This window comes from Lissotriton vulgaris, chromosome 5 (genome assembly GCF_964263255.1).
Source record: "Lissotriton vulgaris chromosome 5, aLisVul1.2, whole genome shotgun sequence".
Lineage (NCBI taxonomy): Eukaryota > Metazoa > Chordata > Amphibia > Caudata > Salamandridae > Lissotriton > Lissotriton vulgaris.
Window position 1 is genome coordinate 778,535,858 of NC_141693.1, and position 18,812 is coordinate 778,554,669.

The window sequence follows — 18,812 nt, forward strand, 5'->3', positions numbered from 1 at the left end:
GATGGGTTTGGCTTTACCATTGAATAGTACAGGTTAATGTTCAGAGATACCCAGAAGACAGACTCTACTGGACTGATTTTGATGATTGTGCCACTAAGGCTCTGGAAGGCTGGTTGTTGGGCAGTAAAGTTAAGGACTATACAGGATTGTATAATTTGATCATGAGAGAGCAAATACTTAAAAATTGTCAGAACCAGTTGTTGCATCAACACCTGATTGACTCAGATCTGACCTCTCCCCAAGAATTGGGAAAGAGGGCAGATAAGTGGGTCAGAACCAGGGTTAAGCAGAAAAACCAGGTCCAAGGTGGTGATCAGAAAAAGGCAGACCAGAAGGGTGGGGAGCAGAAACAAAAAGACCAAAAGTCTTCTACAGGGCCCCGAACGTCCAATGAGGGGGGGTCCCAAACTTCCAAGAAGAGGAAGAAAGATGGCCAAAGAAAACCTTGGTGTAATGTATGTAAATCCACTAGTCACTGGACCAGTGACTGCACCAAGAAAGATTCAGCCCCTATCACTGCTGCCCCTAAGGCAACTGCACCCCCTAGTTCAGCTTGCAGTGGTAGTCCTCAACCCAAGGCTATAGTAGGGTTAACCCTGGGAACTGAGATGGATTCTGGCCTAGTCAGAATACCAACTCAGGCTGTTCTGGTCTGTGATGTGGACATGGCTATGTCCTCTACTGTGAGTCCCAGTACTCTGGGCAAGTACAGACAGACACATTTGATAAATGACAAAGTGGCTCAGGCCTACAGTGACACATGTGCCAGTGTCACCATGTTGACATCTAGCTTTGTGAACCCTGGATAGATTATACTGGGTGACAATTACATGGTGGCCAATGCTAGCAATGTCACTACTACACATAGTGTGGCAGTTGTTAATTTCTCCTGGGGAGGGGTAACTGGCCTCAAAAGAGTTGTGGTAAGTGCAGATCTCCCTGTTGAATGTCTGTTGGGCAATGACCTTGAATCCTCACAATGGTCAGAAGTGGAGTATAGGACTCATGCTGAGATGTTAGGTATATCATCACATGTCCTTGCTGCGACCAGGTCACAGGCCAAAAAGTGCCTCACTGAACAGGCCTTGGATCCTGAAACTATGGGCCAAGTACCTCCCAAGAGAAAGAGCAGTAGGGTCAAGGCAGTGCCTTCCCGCTGCCTACAAGTGAAGATCAGCCTTCACAGGAAGCTGATTTTGAGACCTCTGAGGGAACTGTCCCAGAAGAGCTTGAACCTGACCAGGTTGAGTTTCTTGGGAAAGGGGGACCTTAAAGGGCAGACTTGAGGCAGGCACAATTAGACTGTTCCTCTCTTGAACCCCTCAGACAGCAAGCTGCTTCTGAGGCTGCTGGGAATGCTACAGGTACCCACAAAGTGTACTGGGATGAAGGACTCCTTTATTCTGAGGCTAGAGACGCCAAGCCTGGTGCTTCCAGGAGGTTGGTTATACCTCAGTCCTTTAGGGGTTTCCTTCTTACCTTAGCCCATAATATTCCTTTAGCAGGACACTTGGGCCAGAGCAAGACTTGGGACAGGCTTGTCCCTCACTTTCACTGGCCCCATATGTCAGAAGATACCATGGAGTTTTGTCGCTCCTGTGTAACCGGCAAAGCAGGTGGCACCACAAAGGCCCCCCTGATACCACTACCTGTGGTGGGGGTACCCTTTGAAAGAGTTGGGATAGACATTGTTGGACCAATGGATCCCCAAACAGCATCTGGGCACAAAATTATACTGGTGGTAGTGGACCATGCCACCAGGTATCCAGAAGCTATTCCCCTAAGGACCAATATAGCTCCTGTTGTGGCAAGAGCCCTCCTGGGAGTGTTCTCAAGAGTGGGCTTTCCAAAGGAGGTACCATCAGACAGAGGTGCAAACTTTATGTCAGGATGTGGAAAATGTGTAGTGTAAATTATTGTTAGAATTGGGGGCCCCTGGGTGGCGCAAGTATTCACTTGTGACCAACAGGGACCCTCTCCTCTAAGTCAGGGCGAAGGATGACCCCTTAGAATTACCCTTGCTCACCCTCTAGGTGCGTGGCGTGAGCAGCCAAGGCTATTCTCTAGGCGTTTCTTAGTGAAGCATTTGTAATCACTCACACAGTAAACATACCAATCCCCCCACAAATGGACACCAGGCTTTAGATATATAAAAATATGTTCTCTTTATGTAAAAATATATCTGAGCAGTTAAGACTTATCACAAGACCACTATAACGTTTTTTAGGTAAGCCACAAGATTGTAAATAGGCAAGTTGTCTTTGTTACAGTTCAAATGTTTCTTCTTCAGTTCAATTCACTTAAAATAGTTCTCCAAGTTCCAGTTATGCAATAATTGGGGCCTCTTGCCCCGTTTCTGGAAGGTATGGCGCTCCCAAGCACCTCTGTGGGCTTTGCAGTGCTCCTCTGTGCTCCACATGGAAGAAAACCCCAGGCCCTACCAATGCTCACGCATCTCGCGGTGCGCTTTGGAGACCAGAGAGGGGCCTGACAAACCCTGGGCCTTTTCCGGAGGTGGGGGCTGAGCTGCGGAGCAGCAAGCAGGTGATAAGGAGCCTGGAGGAACCCTGGGCCTTTTCCAGAGGTGGGGGCTCTCAGCTGCAGTGAGGAGCAGGGAGGAGATGAGGAGCCTCTTGGGCCAAGGCACAGGGAAGGCTGATGGGGAAATAAAACGTTGCGGGCCCCGAGCCCGGTTTGAATTCCTTCCTTGGGGTTCTTAATTCTCTTCCTCGGCCGAGTCGTGCACGGGCAGTGAGACTCGGTTCTGGCTGGTGACTACAGATCTCACTTCCAGCGGGGGGTGTGCACACAAGCAGGCGCGACCCACGACCTCAGTACCGGCTGTACTGGGGTCTCTCTACAGAGGGACGGCGCGGCTTGCAATGTCTCAGGGTCAGCGAGCGGGGACAGCAGGGCACGTCTTGAAGTGGGCTGCAGTCTCGGCAGGATCACCGGCCACGGAGGGAATTCCGGCGGGAGGGGCGAGTGAGCGCTTCAGTGCGCTCCAGTGGCAGGCGGGGGCAGAGGAGCAGGCAGCCTGACCCGGGGGCAGAGACCGACTCCAAGGAGCGAGGCTCTCACGGGTAAAGGGCAGGCAAGCTCCCAAGTGCCACAGCCCTAGGAGGGGGCGATGGGGGCGCAAACTCATCTCCGGCGGGAGGCACACACGGCTTGAAGATAAATGGGCGAGGTCACCTTGAACCCACTGGTCCTGGCGTTCAGTTCAGGGGCAAGCTCAGTCAAGCCCTTGGAGAATGTTTCAAAGCACAAATCTGCAAAGTCCTTTTTAAAGTCTTTTCCTATCCTTCCTCAGCAAGGCAAGCAGCAGGCCAGTCCTTCCAGCGTCGTCTTCTCCTTCTAGTTGGGAAGAGGTTCTTTGTGGGAATCAGGATTCTAATTTACAAGGAGCAGGGCTCCTACTTTTATACAGCATTTCTTTTGTCTTTTCAGGCCAGGGTGGCCTTTGCATAACTGCTTTCAGTCTCTGCGTACTTGTTGGGTGTACTTCTGGCTTCTGCTTTCAATGTGAGGGGCAGGCACATCAGACGCTCCACAGGCGGTGGAGCCAGCATTGTGTGGACAGGGGCAGCCAGGAGTACCTTGATGACAGTGCTTCGCCCTTCCTGGGCCAGGTGCAGGCTGAGTCATCAGTCGCTCCCCAGGGGGCGGAGCCAGCATTGTGGTGGCAGAGCACAGCCCTATTAAGAGTCCAGGGGCACTCCTACCCCCCACTAAGGTGTAATCCTTGCATTCACCACCTGTCATCCCCCAGCCCTGTCACTCACACATCCCAGACAGTCAGATACACATACTAGCAGAGGTGGGCTGAAATGGTTAGGCAAGCAAATGCTAACTTTCTAAAAAGTAGCATTTGCAAACACAGTATATTAAAATAAACTTTACTAAAAGAAGTATTTTATTATTCTGAGTTCAGGCATACTAAAATTTAATTTTCTACCATGTTCCCTGAGCCTGCCGGGATTATAGAGTGTAATAATTCCAGCAGCCCATCTGGCCTAAGAGAACAGGTAGCCTTACCATAGTGAAAAGAATTTGGCTGTAATTCACTATTAGGACATGCCACACACATCAGGGCTTGTCCTACCTTACACTTACAATGCACCCTGCCCTTGGGCCTACCATAGGGGTGACTAATATGAAGTTAAGGGAAGGTTTAGAGGCTGGCAAGTGTGCGCACTTGCCCAGCCAGCATGACAGTACCAGACTGCACGCAGGTTCTGCCATGGTAGACCCTAGTCACATTTTAACAGGCTGCTTCTGTGGGTGGCGCAACCAGCGCTGCAGGCCCACTAGCAGCATTGGCATTTACAACCCTGGCGCTCCTGGTGCACTTTACTGGGGACTAACAGTAAATCCAATGAACCAATCATGGAAATCAATCACAGTTACATTTTACATTGGGAGAGCATATGCTCTTTAGCACTGGTCAGCAGTGGTAAAGTGCCCAGAGTCATTAAACCAACAAAAACAGGTCAGAGAGAGTATTGGAGGAAGGCAAAAAGTTCAGGGATGACCCTGTCAAGAGGGCCAAGTCCAACAATTCACTACTCCCTACCATCCACAGTGTAATGGGCTTGTTGAAAGGTTTAACAAGACCTTGAAGGGTATGATCAAGGGTTTACCTGAAAAGCTTAGGCGAAGATGGGACATCCTTCTACCCTGCCTTTTGTTTGCTTAGAGAGAGGTCCCACAGAAGGGGGTTGGCTACAGCCCTTTTGAACTTTTGTTTGGAAATCCTGTAAGAGGACCCCTAGGTCTCGTGAAGGAAGGATGGGAGTTACCTCTCAAAAGGCCTAAACAAGACATAGTGGACTATTTATTTGGTCTACGCTCCAGGATGGCTGAGTATATGAAGAAGGCTTCTAAAAACCTTGAGGCTAGCCAAGAACTTCAAAAAGCTTGGCATGACCAAATGTCTGTGCTGACTGAGTACCAGCCACGACAGAAGGTGTGGGTGTTGGAGCCAGTGGCCCCAGCAGCACTCCAGGACAAATGGTCTGGACCCCATACCATTGTTGAGAAAAAGGGGGAGGTCACCTACCTGGTGGACCTAGGAACTCCCAGGAGCCCCCACAGGGTGCTCCATGTCAACAGACTAAAAGCATATGTGGACAGGGCAGACATGGACATGCTCATGGCTACTGATGAGGGGCAGGAGGAAGAGAGTGACCCTCTCCCAGACCTGTTGTCTCAGAACCCTGACAATGGTTCAGTTGATGGTGTGGCCTTAGCTGGCAGCCTCACTGACCAGCAGCAACAGGACTGGAAACAAGTTCTACAGTCTTTTAGACATATGTTTTCACTAACACCTAGTCAGACTAAATGGTGCAAGCATGAGGTGGACACTGGTGACAGTCTGCCTGTGAAGAATAAGATCTACAGGCAACCTGACCATGTCAGGGACTGTATAAAGACTGAGGTGCAAAAGATGCTAGAACTGGGAATGATTGAACCATCAGAGAGCCCATGGGCCAGCCCAGTAGTCCTTGTACCAAAACTTCACACCCATGATGGTAAGAGAGAGATGAGGTTCTGTGTGGACTACAGAGGTCTCAATGCCGTCACTAGGACAGATGCTCACCCAATTCCAAGAGCAGATGAGCTCATTGACAGATTGGCTTCTGTCAAGTTTTTGAGCACATTTGACTTGACAGCTAGCTATTGGCAAATCAGGTTAGCTGAGGATGCCAAGGCCAAAACTGCTTTCTCAACCCCAGGAGTTCATTATCAATTTGTGGTGATGCCCTCTGGTTTGAAGAATGCACCTGCCACTTTCCAAAGGTTGGTAAACCAAGTCCGCACTGGGTTGGATGACTTTTGTGCAGCTTATCTAGAGGATATTGCTGTCTTCAGCTTCACCTGGGAGGATCACCTGATCCACCTGAAGAAGGTGTTGGGGGCCCTGCAAAAGGCAGGCCTAACTATCAAGGCAACAAAGTGCCAGATAGGGCAGAGTAAGGTTGTGTACCTGGGCCACCTTGTAGGTGGGGGGGTCAGGTTCAACCACTGGAGAGTAAGATCCAGACCATCAAGGACTGGGCTCCTCCAACCACCCAGACACAGGTCAGAGCTTTCTTGGGCCTGTCTGGGTACTACAGAAAATGTGTTAAGAACTGTGGGTCCATTGTGACACCTCGTAATGACTTGACTTCCAAGAAGATGCCAAAGAAGGTTTAGTGGACAGTAAGCTGTCAAAAGGCATTTGATGATCTGAAGAAGGCCATGTGCTCTGCACTTATCTTAAAGAGTCCTGACTACTCCAAGAGTTTATTGTCCAAACAGATGCTTCTGAGTTTGGGGTGGGAGCTGTGCTTTCACAACTTAATGTAGATGGTCAAGACCAGCCCATTGCTTTTATTAGCAGAAGGCTGACCCCTAGAGAGAAAATGTTGGTCCGATATTGAGAGGGAGGCCTTTGCTGTGGTGTGGGCCCTAAAGAAGTTGAGACCATACTTGTTTGGCACTCACGTCAAGATTCAGACCGACCATAAGCCCTTCTTGTGACTAAATCAGATGAAGGGTGAAAACCCCAAACTGCTCAGGTGGTCCATTTCCCTACAGGGGATGGACTTTACAGTGGAGCACAGACAAGGGACTGACCATGGCAATGCAGATGGTCTCTCCAGGTACTTCCACTTAGAACATGAAGACACAACTGGTTAAGGTTACTCTAATGTCCCTGCGTTTTGGTGGGGGGGGGGGGGATTGTGTAGAAGAGTAGGGTCTGCTTTCCTATGGTCACCCCACTTTTTGCTTTTTGCCGCACTGGTTTTCGACTTAATGTGGCTGTGGGCCTGCTAATCAGACCCAGAGCCCAGCTGCTCTCTCTAAATTCACTACAATGCACTTTAGGTGCATTACCAATTGGATGCTGGGTCACCTTATGAGCCCCTGTACAGTGTACTATAGGTACCCAGGGTATAGGTGCATCCAAGGCCTACCAGGGGCTGCAGCATGTATTATGCTACCCCTGGAAGGCCACTCACATTGACACAACTGGCTGATCACTCAGCTGGGACAAGGTCGTGTAATCATCCCTTGCTTAGATATAGTATAGCTATATCTAACCTTCTATCTAGACACATACACCTTTAAGTCACTCCTATGGCGGGCCTTAATCCTGGAGGCAGAGTTCTTGGTTTTATGTGAGATGGTGCTCTAGCATGCGCTGAGCCTGTCTGCAGCTTTCGGAACCATGTCCTTATAGCTGTTCTAGGATATTGCCATACCATATACTCTTAAGTGCATTATGAACCTCGCGGTTAAATGCTAACTCTGGTTTACCTTTATCAAAACATGTCGAGTAAGGTGTCATACGATTTGGAATACTACCCCCTCGCCAGTTCTGGCGACGGGGGTAGCATTCCACCCTTCTAGAGGGAGAAGACATGTTGTTTCTTCTATTCCCGGTTAAAGTTAACCAGAGCCTCAGCATCACAAAATGGATGCTGCTGCCACAGACACAAGTCTGACCTCCTGCTGCTGGGAGTCCTTCCAGCGAGGGAGGCTTGGACAATAGGTTTCCTGCCTTGGGAGGTGCTAGCACCACCCCAGACAGGCTTTTGTGTATTGGGGCAGGGAGGGCTGAAAGAAATGAGACACTGCCTGGGGCACACAAGGTGTCCCATGCATGGTCCAGTTCAAACCGGTGCTGGGGCACTCCAGCCCCAGCTCTGGCACAAAACTGGACAAAGGGAAAGGGGTGTAACCACCCCCTTCCCTGGTCCCACCCATAGGAGGGAACTAGCAGGTAATCCAGCCCCTAGATTTGGTATATAGGTAAGAGCTGAGTCCCAAGACTTTAGATTAATCCGGACTGAAACTGTGAAACGAAACTCTGGACCTTCGACGATCTACTTTGCAAGAAGACTACTGAAGAATCTCCCTTGTGGTCAAGGAGTGACCACCCTACACAAGCAGGCACCATCCAGCAAACAACGGCTTGCTTTGTCGACGCTCCCGCCGGAGCCCGAGCACAGAGCCTGACAAGAACCGGACTTTCAGACATCTAACAGCCCGATCCACAGGCCCAGCAGAGCTGAGACCCATGGAGGAGACGAGAGACGTGGGACCGGCCGTCTTGAAAATTCTGCGACTTGCTAATTGTGCAGCACCGGAGACCCCCTCAAAGCTGTGCATTGGGGATTGAGAATCCCCAGCCCCGAGCATCATTTGCACCGAAGATCAGCCCTGCGACATTGCCTGGTTCCTTCCTGGTCACTGGCTAGTGACCCAGACTCTGTCCCCTCTGCTTTCAGGTCCTCTTCATCTTCGATCCACCTTGACACTTCTCTCCTGGTTGCCTGCAGCATCTTTCTTCCAGGCTCCATAGGATTCAACGACGAAACCCGACACACTTTGACACCTATGCACCCGCTTCCTGTGGGTGAGGTAACACGAGTACTTCGGTGCTCCTGTGGGTATTGACTATCCAACTGTCTAGGTTTCAAGAACCTTTCATCGAGTCCAGTCAGAAGTGCCCTAAAAGAACTAGTTTTCATCTTTTACGTTTCCATTCATTCTCTATGGTAACCTGCGTGTGTGTTTAGACACTGCACACGCATCCCGTGGGTCTCCTGCTTCCTAAATCTTGGTAGGTCAGCATAGCCCCAGCGATTCCCTAGGCCCTAGGCCTATTCACTTTCCGTGTAGTGGTCCTTATACCACTATTTTAGTATATGGTTTAGCGTGCTCCTAGGGCCCTACTGTATTTTGTGCAACTTATTGTATTTTAATTGAATATTTTGTATTGTGCTTGTGCCTCTGACCTCAAAGAGTTCAGAGGGTTTGTCTAGTAATAAATAACATATATATTTCATATATATCCTGTGTGGTGTCCTTTCATTTGGTATTAAAGGGGTTACATATGGTAAAACAGCTGGCTTCACATTCCTTCTTGAGTTTAGCCTAAGACTGCTTTGTCCATGCTAGCACTATGATCGCTGGTCTATAAGGTTGACTTTACAACCATCACCATAAGGGTTGTTTGGACTGGTGCAAGGTGCTCACTAGAATAGTGATCATCATATGGCGTCGCGGTGAGTCGAGTCGAATGGAGCGGCATAGGGCAGAGCGGCATAGAGCAGAGCGGAGCGGCATAGAGCAGAGCGGAGCGGCATAGAGCAGAGCGGAGCGGCATAGAGCAGAGCGGAGCGGCATAGAGCAGAGCGGAGCGGCATAGAGCGGAGCGGAGCAGAGCGGAGCGGAGCGGAGCAGAGAAGAGCGGAGCGGCGCAGAGCGGAGCGGCACAGAGCGGAGCGGCACAGAGCGGAGCGGCGCAGAGCAGAGCGGCGCAGAGCGGCACAGAGCAGAGCGGCACAGAGCAGAGCGGCACAGAGCAGAGCGGCACAGAGCAGAGCGGCACAGAGCAGAGCGGCACAGAGCAGAGCGGCACAGAGCAGAGCGGCACAGAGCAGAGCGGCACAGAGCAGAGCGGCACAGAGCAGAGCGGCACAGAGCAGAGCGGCACAGAGCAGAGCGGCACAGAGCAGAGCGGCACAGAGCAGAGCGGCACAGAGCAGAGCGGCACAGAGCAGAGCGGCACAGAGCAGAGCGGCACAGAGCAGAGCGGCACAGAGCAGAGCGGCACAGAGCAGAGCGGCACAGAGCAGAGCGGCACAGAGCAGAGCGGCACAGAGCAGAGCGGCACAGAGCAGAGCGGCACAGAGCAGAGCGGCACAGAGCAGAGCGGCACAGAGCAGAGCGGCACAGAGCAGAGCGGCGCAGAGCGGCACAGAGCAGAGCGGCACAGAGCAGAGCGGCACAGAGCAGAGCGGCACAGAGCAGAGCGGAGCGGCACAGAGCAGAGCGGAGCGGCACAGAGCAGAGCGGAGCGGCACAGAGCAGAGCGGAGCGGCACAGAGCAGAGCGGAGCGGCATAGAGCAGAGCGGAGCGGCATAGAGCGGAGCGGCATAGAGCAGAGCGGAGCGGCATAGAGCAGAGCGGAGCGGCATAGAGCAGAGCGGAGCGGCATAGAGCAGAGCGGAGCGGCATAGAGCAGAGCGGAGCGGCATAGAGCAGAGCGGAGCGGCATAGAGCAGAGCGGAGCGGCATAGAGCAGAGCGGAGCGGCATAGAGCAGAGCGGAGCAGCATAGAGCGGAGCGGAGCGGCATAGAGCGGAGCGGCATGGAGCGGAGCGGCATGGAGCGGAGCGGCATGGAGCGGAGCGGCATGGAGCGGAGCGGCATGGAGCGGAGCGGCGCGGCGCGGAGCGGCATGGAGCGGAGCGTAGAGCCGTGCGGCGTAGAGCGGCGTAGAGCGGCGTGGCGCACGGCGTAGAGTAGGGGAGCAAAGGGCAGCACGGCACACAGGGCAGCAGAACGGCGCAGAGTGGAGCGGCAAGGCGCAGAGTGGAGAGGCAAGGCGCAGAGTTGAACGGCTCTGAGTGGAATGGCATAGAGGGGAGGGGAGGGGAGTGGCATGGCGTAGAAAGAGGTAGCATGGCAGAGAGGGGACAAGCATGGCGGAGAGTGACTTAGAGTCCAGTGGCATGGCGTAGAGCAGAGCGGCACGGCGTCGAACAGAGCGGCACGGCGTCGAACAGAGCGGCACGGCGTCGAACAGAGCGGCACAGCCTGGAGCAGAGCGGCACAGCCTGGAGGAGAGCGGCACGTCATCTCTTCCAATATTGTGCAATAATAATCTGGTGTAGGTAAAAACTGCAAAAACTATTCCAAAATCAAAAAGTATTGCCATAGACAAAGATGCAATGTATTTATGTGCAATTAAAAAAAAATATACGGTTGACAGTGCTGTGTTAGCATTTCATTTTTCTGTACTATGTACATCAGTATCTCTCCGACACAAAATACTAGGATTAACAAAACCTTATGATCATGAAAGTCAGGAAAACCCTAGTGTATAATTCCCACCAAGTCTTCAAAGGATCTTCTTACAACTCCAAAGACTTCATTAAACCGACAATCATCAATTTAGAAAGCCTATTCCTCAGTTTAAACACAATTATCACCATTCACACCTTGGGCGTCACCATTAATCTAAGGCCAAACGTTACATTTGCTGTTAGGGCAGTAGAGAATATGAGGTAAATTCAGTACATTTGACAAGCAAGTATAGTTGCACAGCTTATACCCAGCATCCATTGTGCCTAATCTACTGTAGGCAATGACACCTAAAGAGAACTAAATTAGCTAGAACATGCATTACACATTTTTTCAATTAACCTCGTGATTTAAATTTTGCAAGTCAATGCTTGGGTCAAAGGGGAAGATAAAAAAGATTAATTACAGTTCGGTGTGCAGGAGCCTGCATCAGTTCAAGGCACATAGCTCACTCACCTGGCTCTGTCTGTCACAGGGATGGTGCACAGGGTACGGATAGAGGCATTCAAACTGATCAGGTGGAAACAGGATACAGCGCTTAAAGCCCTTTATCTGGGCGAAGAAGTTCTGCTGCTCATCGTAGTGGGCTGGAGTCACGTTCCCTGTGCACAGCGACAAACCAACATGGTCAAAATAGGCCAAGACGCCAGTTCCTATACTTGTCCTGCATTACTGCTTGTGATGAAAGCTGGTCTATCTTTTAACAGATACTTACTACAACCCTATTTGAATTATCATTAACAGAGCCATTAACAAAGAAAGTTGTAACAGATTAAAAAGGGGTGAAACTGTAACATATAAAACATTTTAAACAAGAAATACAAGCACGAAACTGTGGAAGGAAAATGATGCCCCACTTCATTCTGACTATGCCTTTCATATATATGCTTATATCTATGAAGCATGTACAGTGGAAAAGGAAGTGTCTTTCAGTAAAGATCACTAATGGCGAAAGGATCACAAGATTATTTTAAAGTACAACCATTTAGCAATCCTGGTTTACATCACCAAATGACAAATTCGTTGCATAAAACGTTTTACCTCTTCAAACATGCCATACTAGACCAGCAAGAAGGGTAGATGCCCTTTAGTTCACCTTTCATTTAAACAAAAAAGTCAGTATCTCCTGACTTGAAAGCGCAGCAGTTGTTAGACAATTGTACGAACATCACTTTGGCGCCAGCCACGTTAGCAGCCAGGAGTATTTTCTGATTGGGCAGAAATGGAGTGCTTCCCCTAAAAAGTACCTGCCTTTCATGAAGCAGTGATCAGTTAGTTGATTTATCCAGCTGCCTGAGCTTGAACTTTCAGGGGCACATATCTGACATTGTACAGCTATTAAGGTATCTTAGACAGCTAGATACTGTATAGTGTTTGTCGCTGGCAGCAACACAATATTATTCTACAGGTCTACAATTCTTTGCTTCCACATATTAATTCACATGCTATTTGCTTGTAATGTTTCACGTTAACAAACCGTAGTCCTTTAAAGCCAGTCCTTTTGGCAATACCAATGCTTCTTAGGAAACTTTGCAATGCGGCCGTCTACACTCCCACGCACTTTAGATGTTTTCAGATGTTACTGACAGAGCCAGCCTTTCTAGAGAATTAAATGGGGTGGGACTGCGAGAATGGTTAAATAAGCATATGTTGTTTTAAAAAGTTACTTACACAAGATCTGCAGCAGTGAAATTTTTAATGAACTCATGAACAATGTACATTCGAGTAACTTTCAGTAACACCAGATAAAACTAATCACAGATGCCCATAAGATCAATGATGGAACGCAGTGGAGCACATGAATTACGCAAACGTCTGCCACAAGAGCTACTTATTTCACTGCATCACGAGCTACCCAAAAAACATGGTCATCTGAATTTGTAGGCTTGTGAAATATATTCAGTTTGCAGCCCGTGGTGGCTAAATCTATGTAGCTTTCGGTCACTACAACCCTTTAGGAACATGGCCGTCTGGGTTACTGTCCCCATACGGACCCATATTAGAGGCCCATGTAAAGTGCCCCAGAAGAGCAGTCCTTAATTGCCATGGCTAGATGGCAACATTTACTAAAGGTAATAATAGACCTGTGGCTTCACAGTTCTATGGGAGCCAGATTGTGGAGGCATGGGGACAATGCCGTCTCACTGCTCCTTGATATACCTTGTGGGAAAGCTGCACTACCTGAACTCATTTACCTAATACAGTTTCCAAGGCTATTGTTCCCTAATGTCACAGCCCTCCCTGGAGTTCGAGGACAACTCTAATTGGTAGAAACCTTCATAGCATAATGGACTGATCATCAAATCTAGTGGGGAGATCAGGGGGGAACACCATTAACCCTGTCCGCCTTTAGACGACCAATGCCTACCTGCTGCATTCCACCTCACCAAAGGCTTGTCTCCTGTAGAGGGGAGATGTAACATGTATCAGTGCTGCCGCTGGGGACCAACTAGAAGTCCCACAACTAATTGATCTTCCCGACCACCAGTGATACTTAAGGACTGACCAACTCCTGCAGTTGGGGGGGGGGGGGGGGGGGGGGGTTACATTTGCTGATATTCTCGCTTGGGGCGAACACCATTCTCCCTGTCTGCCTTTGAAAGTCCAAGGTCTACCTGCTGCATTCCACGAAGGCTTCTGAACCTCATCTTCTGCAGGGGCGAGCTGCAGCCTGCATCAGCGCTGCCGCTGGGGACCAACTACAAGTTCCACAACTCATTGCTCTTCCTGACCACCAGTGCTTTTTAAGGACAGAAGAACTCCCACAGCGAGGGCTGCACCTGGGTCACCCTCTTAACGTTTATCACACAAAGGTACTGTTATTCAATCTAATCCTACAGTTGCATCACATTTACATCATATGTTTGTACTGATAGTGTTTGAACTTGGAACTAGACTGTTTTACTGGTATCCTCGAACCACAGATGAGGGCGCAGGAGTTTTAGTGAGAAAATCTAGGCAAACTCGGAAATCTGCTGGTAAAACTGTGTACATCATAGGGTTGACACCCTATTGGTAGAATGTGAACAGATAATAGCACCGGATTTTATCCCAACGTCCTCTAGAGCTCTAAGCCCCCACCTCTTGCCCCCAATGGAAAATAGTCGTATAATACCCAGTATGTTTTCCAGATCTATGCAACAGAGATGTAAAACCTCTATTGCTGCACAGATTCCTTCATATCCCACCTCACCTACTGTTTTGTAACTCAATTTCCTACTGATACTTCAATTCTTGATTCACACTCCGATGCTCTTCCGTGCAGAAACCGTTTTGATCCCCTGCCGAGACGCAGAAGGAGCATACGAACGATGATATATCTAACAAATGGCAAGTTAAAGAGCTAAAAGGGGTGGGTGAACTAATACTAACAAGGCTTTCCTTTTTTCCACGTATTCATGCCCATAAAAGGAGGTGGCCGTATTGAAATCCATGGTGAATGTAGGAAGGTGGATAACTTACTATGGTTACCCCAGATTTTTTACCTAGTGTTTAGCTGGTGTTTAGACTTAGTTGGCCTGGGATCCTGCTAATCAGGGCCCCAGGCTATCTGCTCTCACTTTAAAATGGACTCCATGTACCCTAGGTACATCTCCAATTGGATACTGGGTCACCTTATGAGCCCCTGTACAGTATATTATAGGTACCCAGGGCATAGGTGCATCCAAGGCCTACCAGGGGCTGCAGCATGTATTATGCCACCCCTGGCTGGCCACCCACATTGACACAACTGGCTGATCACTCAGCTGGGGCAAGGTCGTGTAATCGCCCCTTGCTTAGATATAGTATACCTATATCTAACCTTATATCTAGACACATACACCTATAAGTCACTGGAGGCTTTATGTGAGATGGTGCTCTAGCATGAGCTGAGCCTGTCTGCAGCTTTCGGAACCATGTCCTTATAGCTGTTCTAGGATATTGCCATACCATATACTCTTCAGTGCATTAGGAACCTCGCGGTTAAATGCCAACTCTGGTTTGGCTTCATCAAAACATGTCGAGTAAGGTGTCATACGTTTTGGAATACTACCTGCTCTCCAGTTCTGGCGACGGGGGTAGCATTCCACCCTTCTAGAGGGAGAAAACATGTTGTTCCTACTAATCCCGGTTAAAGTTAACCAGCGCCTCAGCATCACAAAATGGATGCTGCTGCCACAGACACAAGTCTGACCTTCTGCTGCTGGGAGTCCTTCCAGCGAGGGAGGCTTGGACAATAGGTTTCCTGCCTTGGGAAGTGCTAGCACCACCCCAGACAGGCTTTTGTGTATTGGGGCAGGGAGGGCTGAAAGAAATGAGACACTGCCTGGGGCACACAAGGTGTCCCATGCATAGTCCAGTTCAAACCGGTGCTGGGGCTTCCCAGCCCCAGCTCTGGCGCGAAACTGGACAAAGGGAAAGGGGTGTAACCACCACCTTCCCTGGTCCCACCCATAGGAGGGACCTAGCAGGTAATCCAGCCCCTAGATTTGGTATATAGGTAGGAGCTGAGTCCCAAGACTTTAGATTTATCCTAACTGAAACTTGAAACGAAACTCTGGACCTTCGACATTCTACATGAAGATAGAAGACCCAAGAATCTCCCTTGTGGTCAAGGAGTGACCACACTGTGCAAACAGGCAACATCCAGCGATCAACGGCTTGCTTTGTCGACGCTCCCGCCGGAGCCCAGGAAAAGAGCCTGACAAGAACCGGACTTCCAGACTTCCAACAGCCCGATCTACAGTCCCAGCAAAGCTGAGACCCGTGGAGGCGACGAGAAACGTGGGAACGGCCATCTTGAAAAGAGGCACCCTCGAAGCTGTGCATTGGGGATTGAGAAGCCCCAACCCCGAGCATCATTTGCACCGAAGATCAGCCCTGCACCCTCCAAGAGTTCTGCGTGGGGCCCTTCTGCATTTTCCTGCTCGACGCATCTGTCCAGTCACTTGCCCGTTGGCTAGTGGCCATCTTGGCGACGAAACCTTGAATTTCCACCGCTGGTCTGGTTGCTCAAGACTGGCCCTTGCTTCCCTCAAAAGGAGCAGCCCATCAGACCTTGCTGGTCTGATTAAGAAGCCAACTTAGTTTCCTGCGTGGGTTGCCTTTGTCAAGGCTTGTTGACTCCAAACCGGAAGCCGACACCGCCGACAGCGAGAGTCTTCGTGGGACAGTCTGTGCCAGACTTCTGGTCATCGTCGACGCCTCCTGGTCCACGTGGCTGCAGAGACAAGCTTCACGACATCACCTGATAGCTTCACGACATCGCCTGGTTCCTTCCTGGTCACTGGCTAGTGACCCAGACTCTGTCCTTTCTGCTTCATCCTTGATCCACCCTTGGATCCAACCGGACACTTCACTACTGGTCGCCTGCAGCATCTTTCTTCAAGGCTCCTAGGATTCAGCGACGAAACCCAACACACTTTGACACCTATGCACCCGCTTCATGTGGGTGAGGTAACGCGAGTACTCCGGTGCTCCTGTGGGTATTGACTATCCAACTGTCTAGGTTTCAAGAACCTTTCATCGAGTCCAGTCAGAAGTGCCCTAAAAGAACTAGTTTCCATCTTTTACGTTCCCATTCATTCTCCATGGTAACCTGCGTGTGTTTTTAGACACTGAACACGCATCCCGTGGGCCTCCTGCTTCCTAAAGCTTGGTATTTCAGTGTAGCCCCAGCGATTCCCTAGGCCCTAGGCCTATTCACTTTTCGTGTGGTGGTCCTTATACCACTATTTTAGTATATGGTTTAGCGTCCACCTAGGGCCCTATTGTATTTTGTGCAACTTATTGTATTTTAATTAAACATCTTGTATTGTGCTTGTGCCTCTGACCTCAAAGAGTTCAGAGGGATTGTCTAGAAATAAATAACATATTTTATATATATCCTGTGTGGTGTCCTTTCATTTGGTATTAAAAGGGTTACATATGGTAAAACAGCTGGCTTCACATGCACTCGAGTTTAGCCTAAGACTGCTTTGTCCATGCTACCACTATGATAGCTGGTCTATAAGGTTGACTTTAAAACCATCACCATAAGGGTTGTTTGGACTGGTGCAAGGTGCTCACTAGAATAGTGAACATCATATACCAGGCCAACTTCTCGACGTCGCGTGGGACGGAGCGGCGTCGCAGGGAGTCTTGCTCATTTCCCCCTAAAGTCATGTACCTTCTTGCTGATGAACAATCCTTATCGGCTACTGTAAGGGGAGGCCAAAATAAAGTATTTTGGATATTAGTTCTATTCCACAACCCAGCAATGGCTATAAAAATTTTCCATACAGAAAAATGGCCAAAACAAGGAAAAGAAGAGGGGGGGGAACAGATTACATTCTCACGATATCCAGATCGGACCACACATGTCAGAAAATAGGGCCTTCGTTCACACAGAAAACTTCACAGGAAAGAAAGGTGTGAAACTACACATGTATTTAACTGAAAAAAATGTATGTGAACAATAGTTAATTATGCTGTGTCCCATACATTCTTTCATCTAATCAGTCTTTATGTTTAGAATATCTTCACCATGAATCGACAGCTATATTAAGATACACAACAGAGCTTGAAAATCAATTCCTATGGATATAGCAAGAACTCCCAAAACTACTACTCTGTCATCCGGCAGTGAAGAGTAAATGGCAACACCTCAACTTTTTCCAGGACTAAACACTGTTAATATCGTATACAGACCTTAAAGAAATTAAAAGCTTTTTAAGTGTTCCAGATGTATGATCTTTCGACCAACTAAAGAACTCCCTTTACTTTTGCTTTGATTTTTAAAAACTTTTTGGCACAGTTGAAACCGGTCAGTTTTGGTCACAGTCTAATTGTAACACTGAAATAGGTTACTCTCAATTAAGGTCCACACTGTGAGGTTGCCACACATGGAGTCGAAAACGCTGGCATGTGCAGTTTTTCCACTATTTTGTGAGGTGGACAACATGGAATACTGAGGCAGCTGTAAACGTGTTTATAAGTACCAGCCCTAAGGTCATGGGTAATGTGTTAAGTAGAAAGTCCTAGGAGGATGTAGGGCTTTAATTTGGAGGAAGGTCAGCTATAGTGTGGTGAGGCAATGTTGGGTGAGTAGGGTGGCGCGAGCCGAGGTGTTCAAGAAGATGGTAAAGGTCAAAGTAGGTTAAGGCATTTGTCAATTCAAATATTAAATATAATTCCTACAGAAAGCCCTGTACCTACTACTATTACTACTGCATGGCAATTTTACAATAACTCAAAATTATACAGTATCTCTTATTACATGAACATCCTTGCATCCTTGCAATCCAATCCTTTCTACAATACAAGGACTCCTATTTACGTCATTTGACTTAATCACTTTAGCTCTAAAATGTTTGCACTGGGTACTTAAGGATCATTGCTCATTACTCTGCTGGTTTAGAATGATTGATAATGCACTAATGTGAAGCTAAATAAATGAATTACGCAGCTTTCAGTGATGCCACGTAGATTTCCTTCTTTTCCAAGTGTCCCCTGGTATGGGAAACAGCCACTACAATGTGGCAGTTTCCACGCATAACATTAACCACGCATGCATCACAACACATGCGTGGTTACCACGAATAGCCTTTACCACGCATACATTTACTACGAAATACGTAGTAAAGGCATGTGTGGTAAAGGCCATTATTATACATTTTAAAAAAAAGCGAGCTTGGGGGTCCCCCCCCCAAAAAAAAACATGCGAAAAAGAAAACTCACCTGTTTCCGTCGCAATGTGGAGGCAATCGGCGTCTTTAGAGGAAACAGAAAGACACTCCTGCTTCCTCTTTACAACGTGCAAAGTCACAACAGAACAGCTTGAAGAGAAGAGGTCGAGGAAAGGCAAGGGGGATTTTAGTTTAAAAAAAAATGTAAGGGATGAGGGGGTTGTGAAGAGATGGGCTAAATTAGGGTTAAGGGGAGGGCTATGTGATAAACGGGTTTGTGGCGGGAATCGGGAGCAGTTTAT

General features: G+C 48.8%; 1 protein-coding gene across 3 annotated transcripts in view; it reads right to left on the minus strand.

Moving 5' to 3' along the window:
• The window catches only part of HIF1AN (hypoxia inducible factor 1 subunit alpha inhibitor), a 170,364-nt gene that overhangs the window by 125,458 nt on the left and 26,094 nt on the right, over nt 1-18,812 (minus strand). For all 3 annotated transcript variants that reach the window (XR_015295931.1, XM_086922245.1, XM_086922246.1), the window contains exon 4: nt 11,321-11,466. Coding sequence is in view for 2 of the 3 variants with exons in the window: in XM_086922245.1 (XP_086778371.1) it covers nt 11,321-11,466 (146 nt within the window). In the remaining variant the exon portion in view is untranslated. The remainder of the gene's footprint in view (nt 1-11,320; nt 11,467-18,812) is intronic.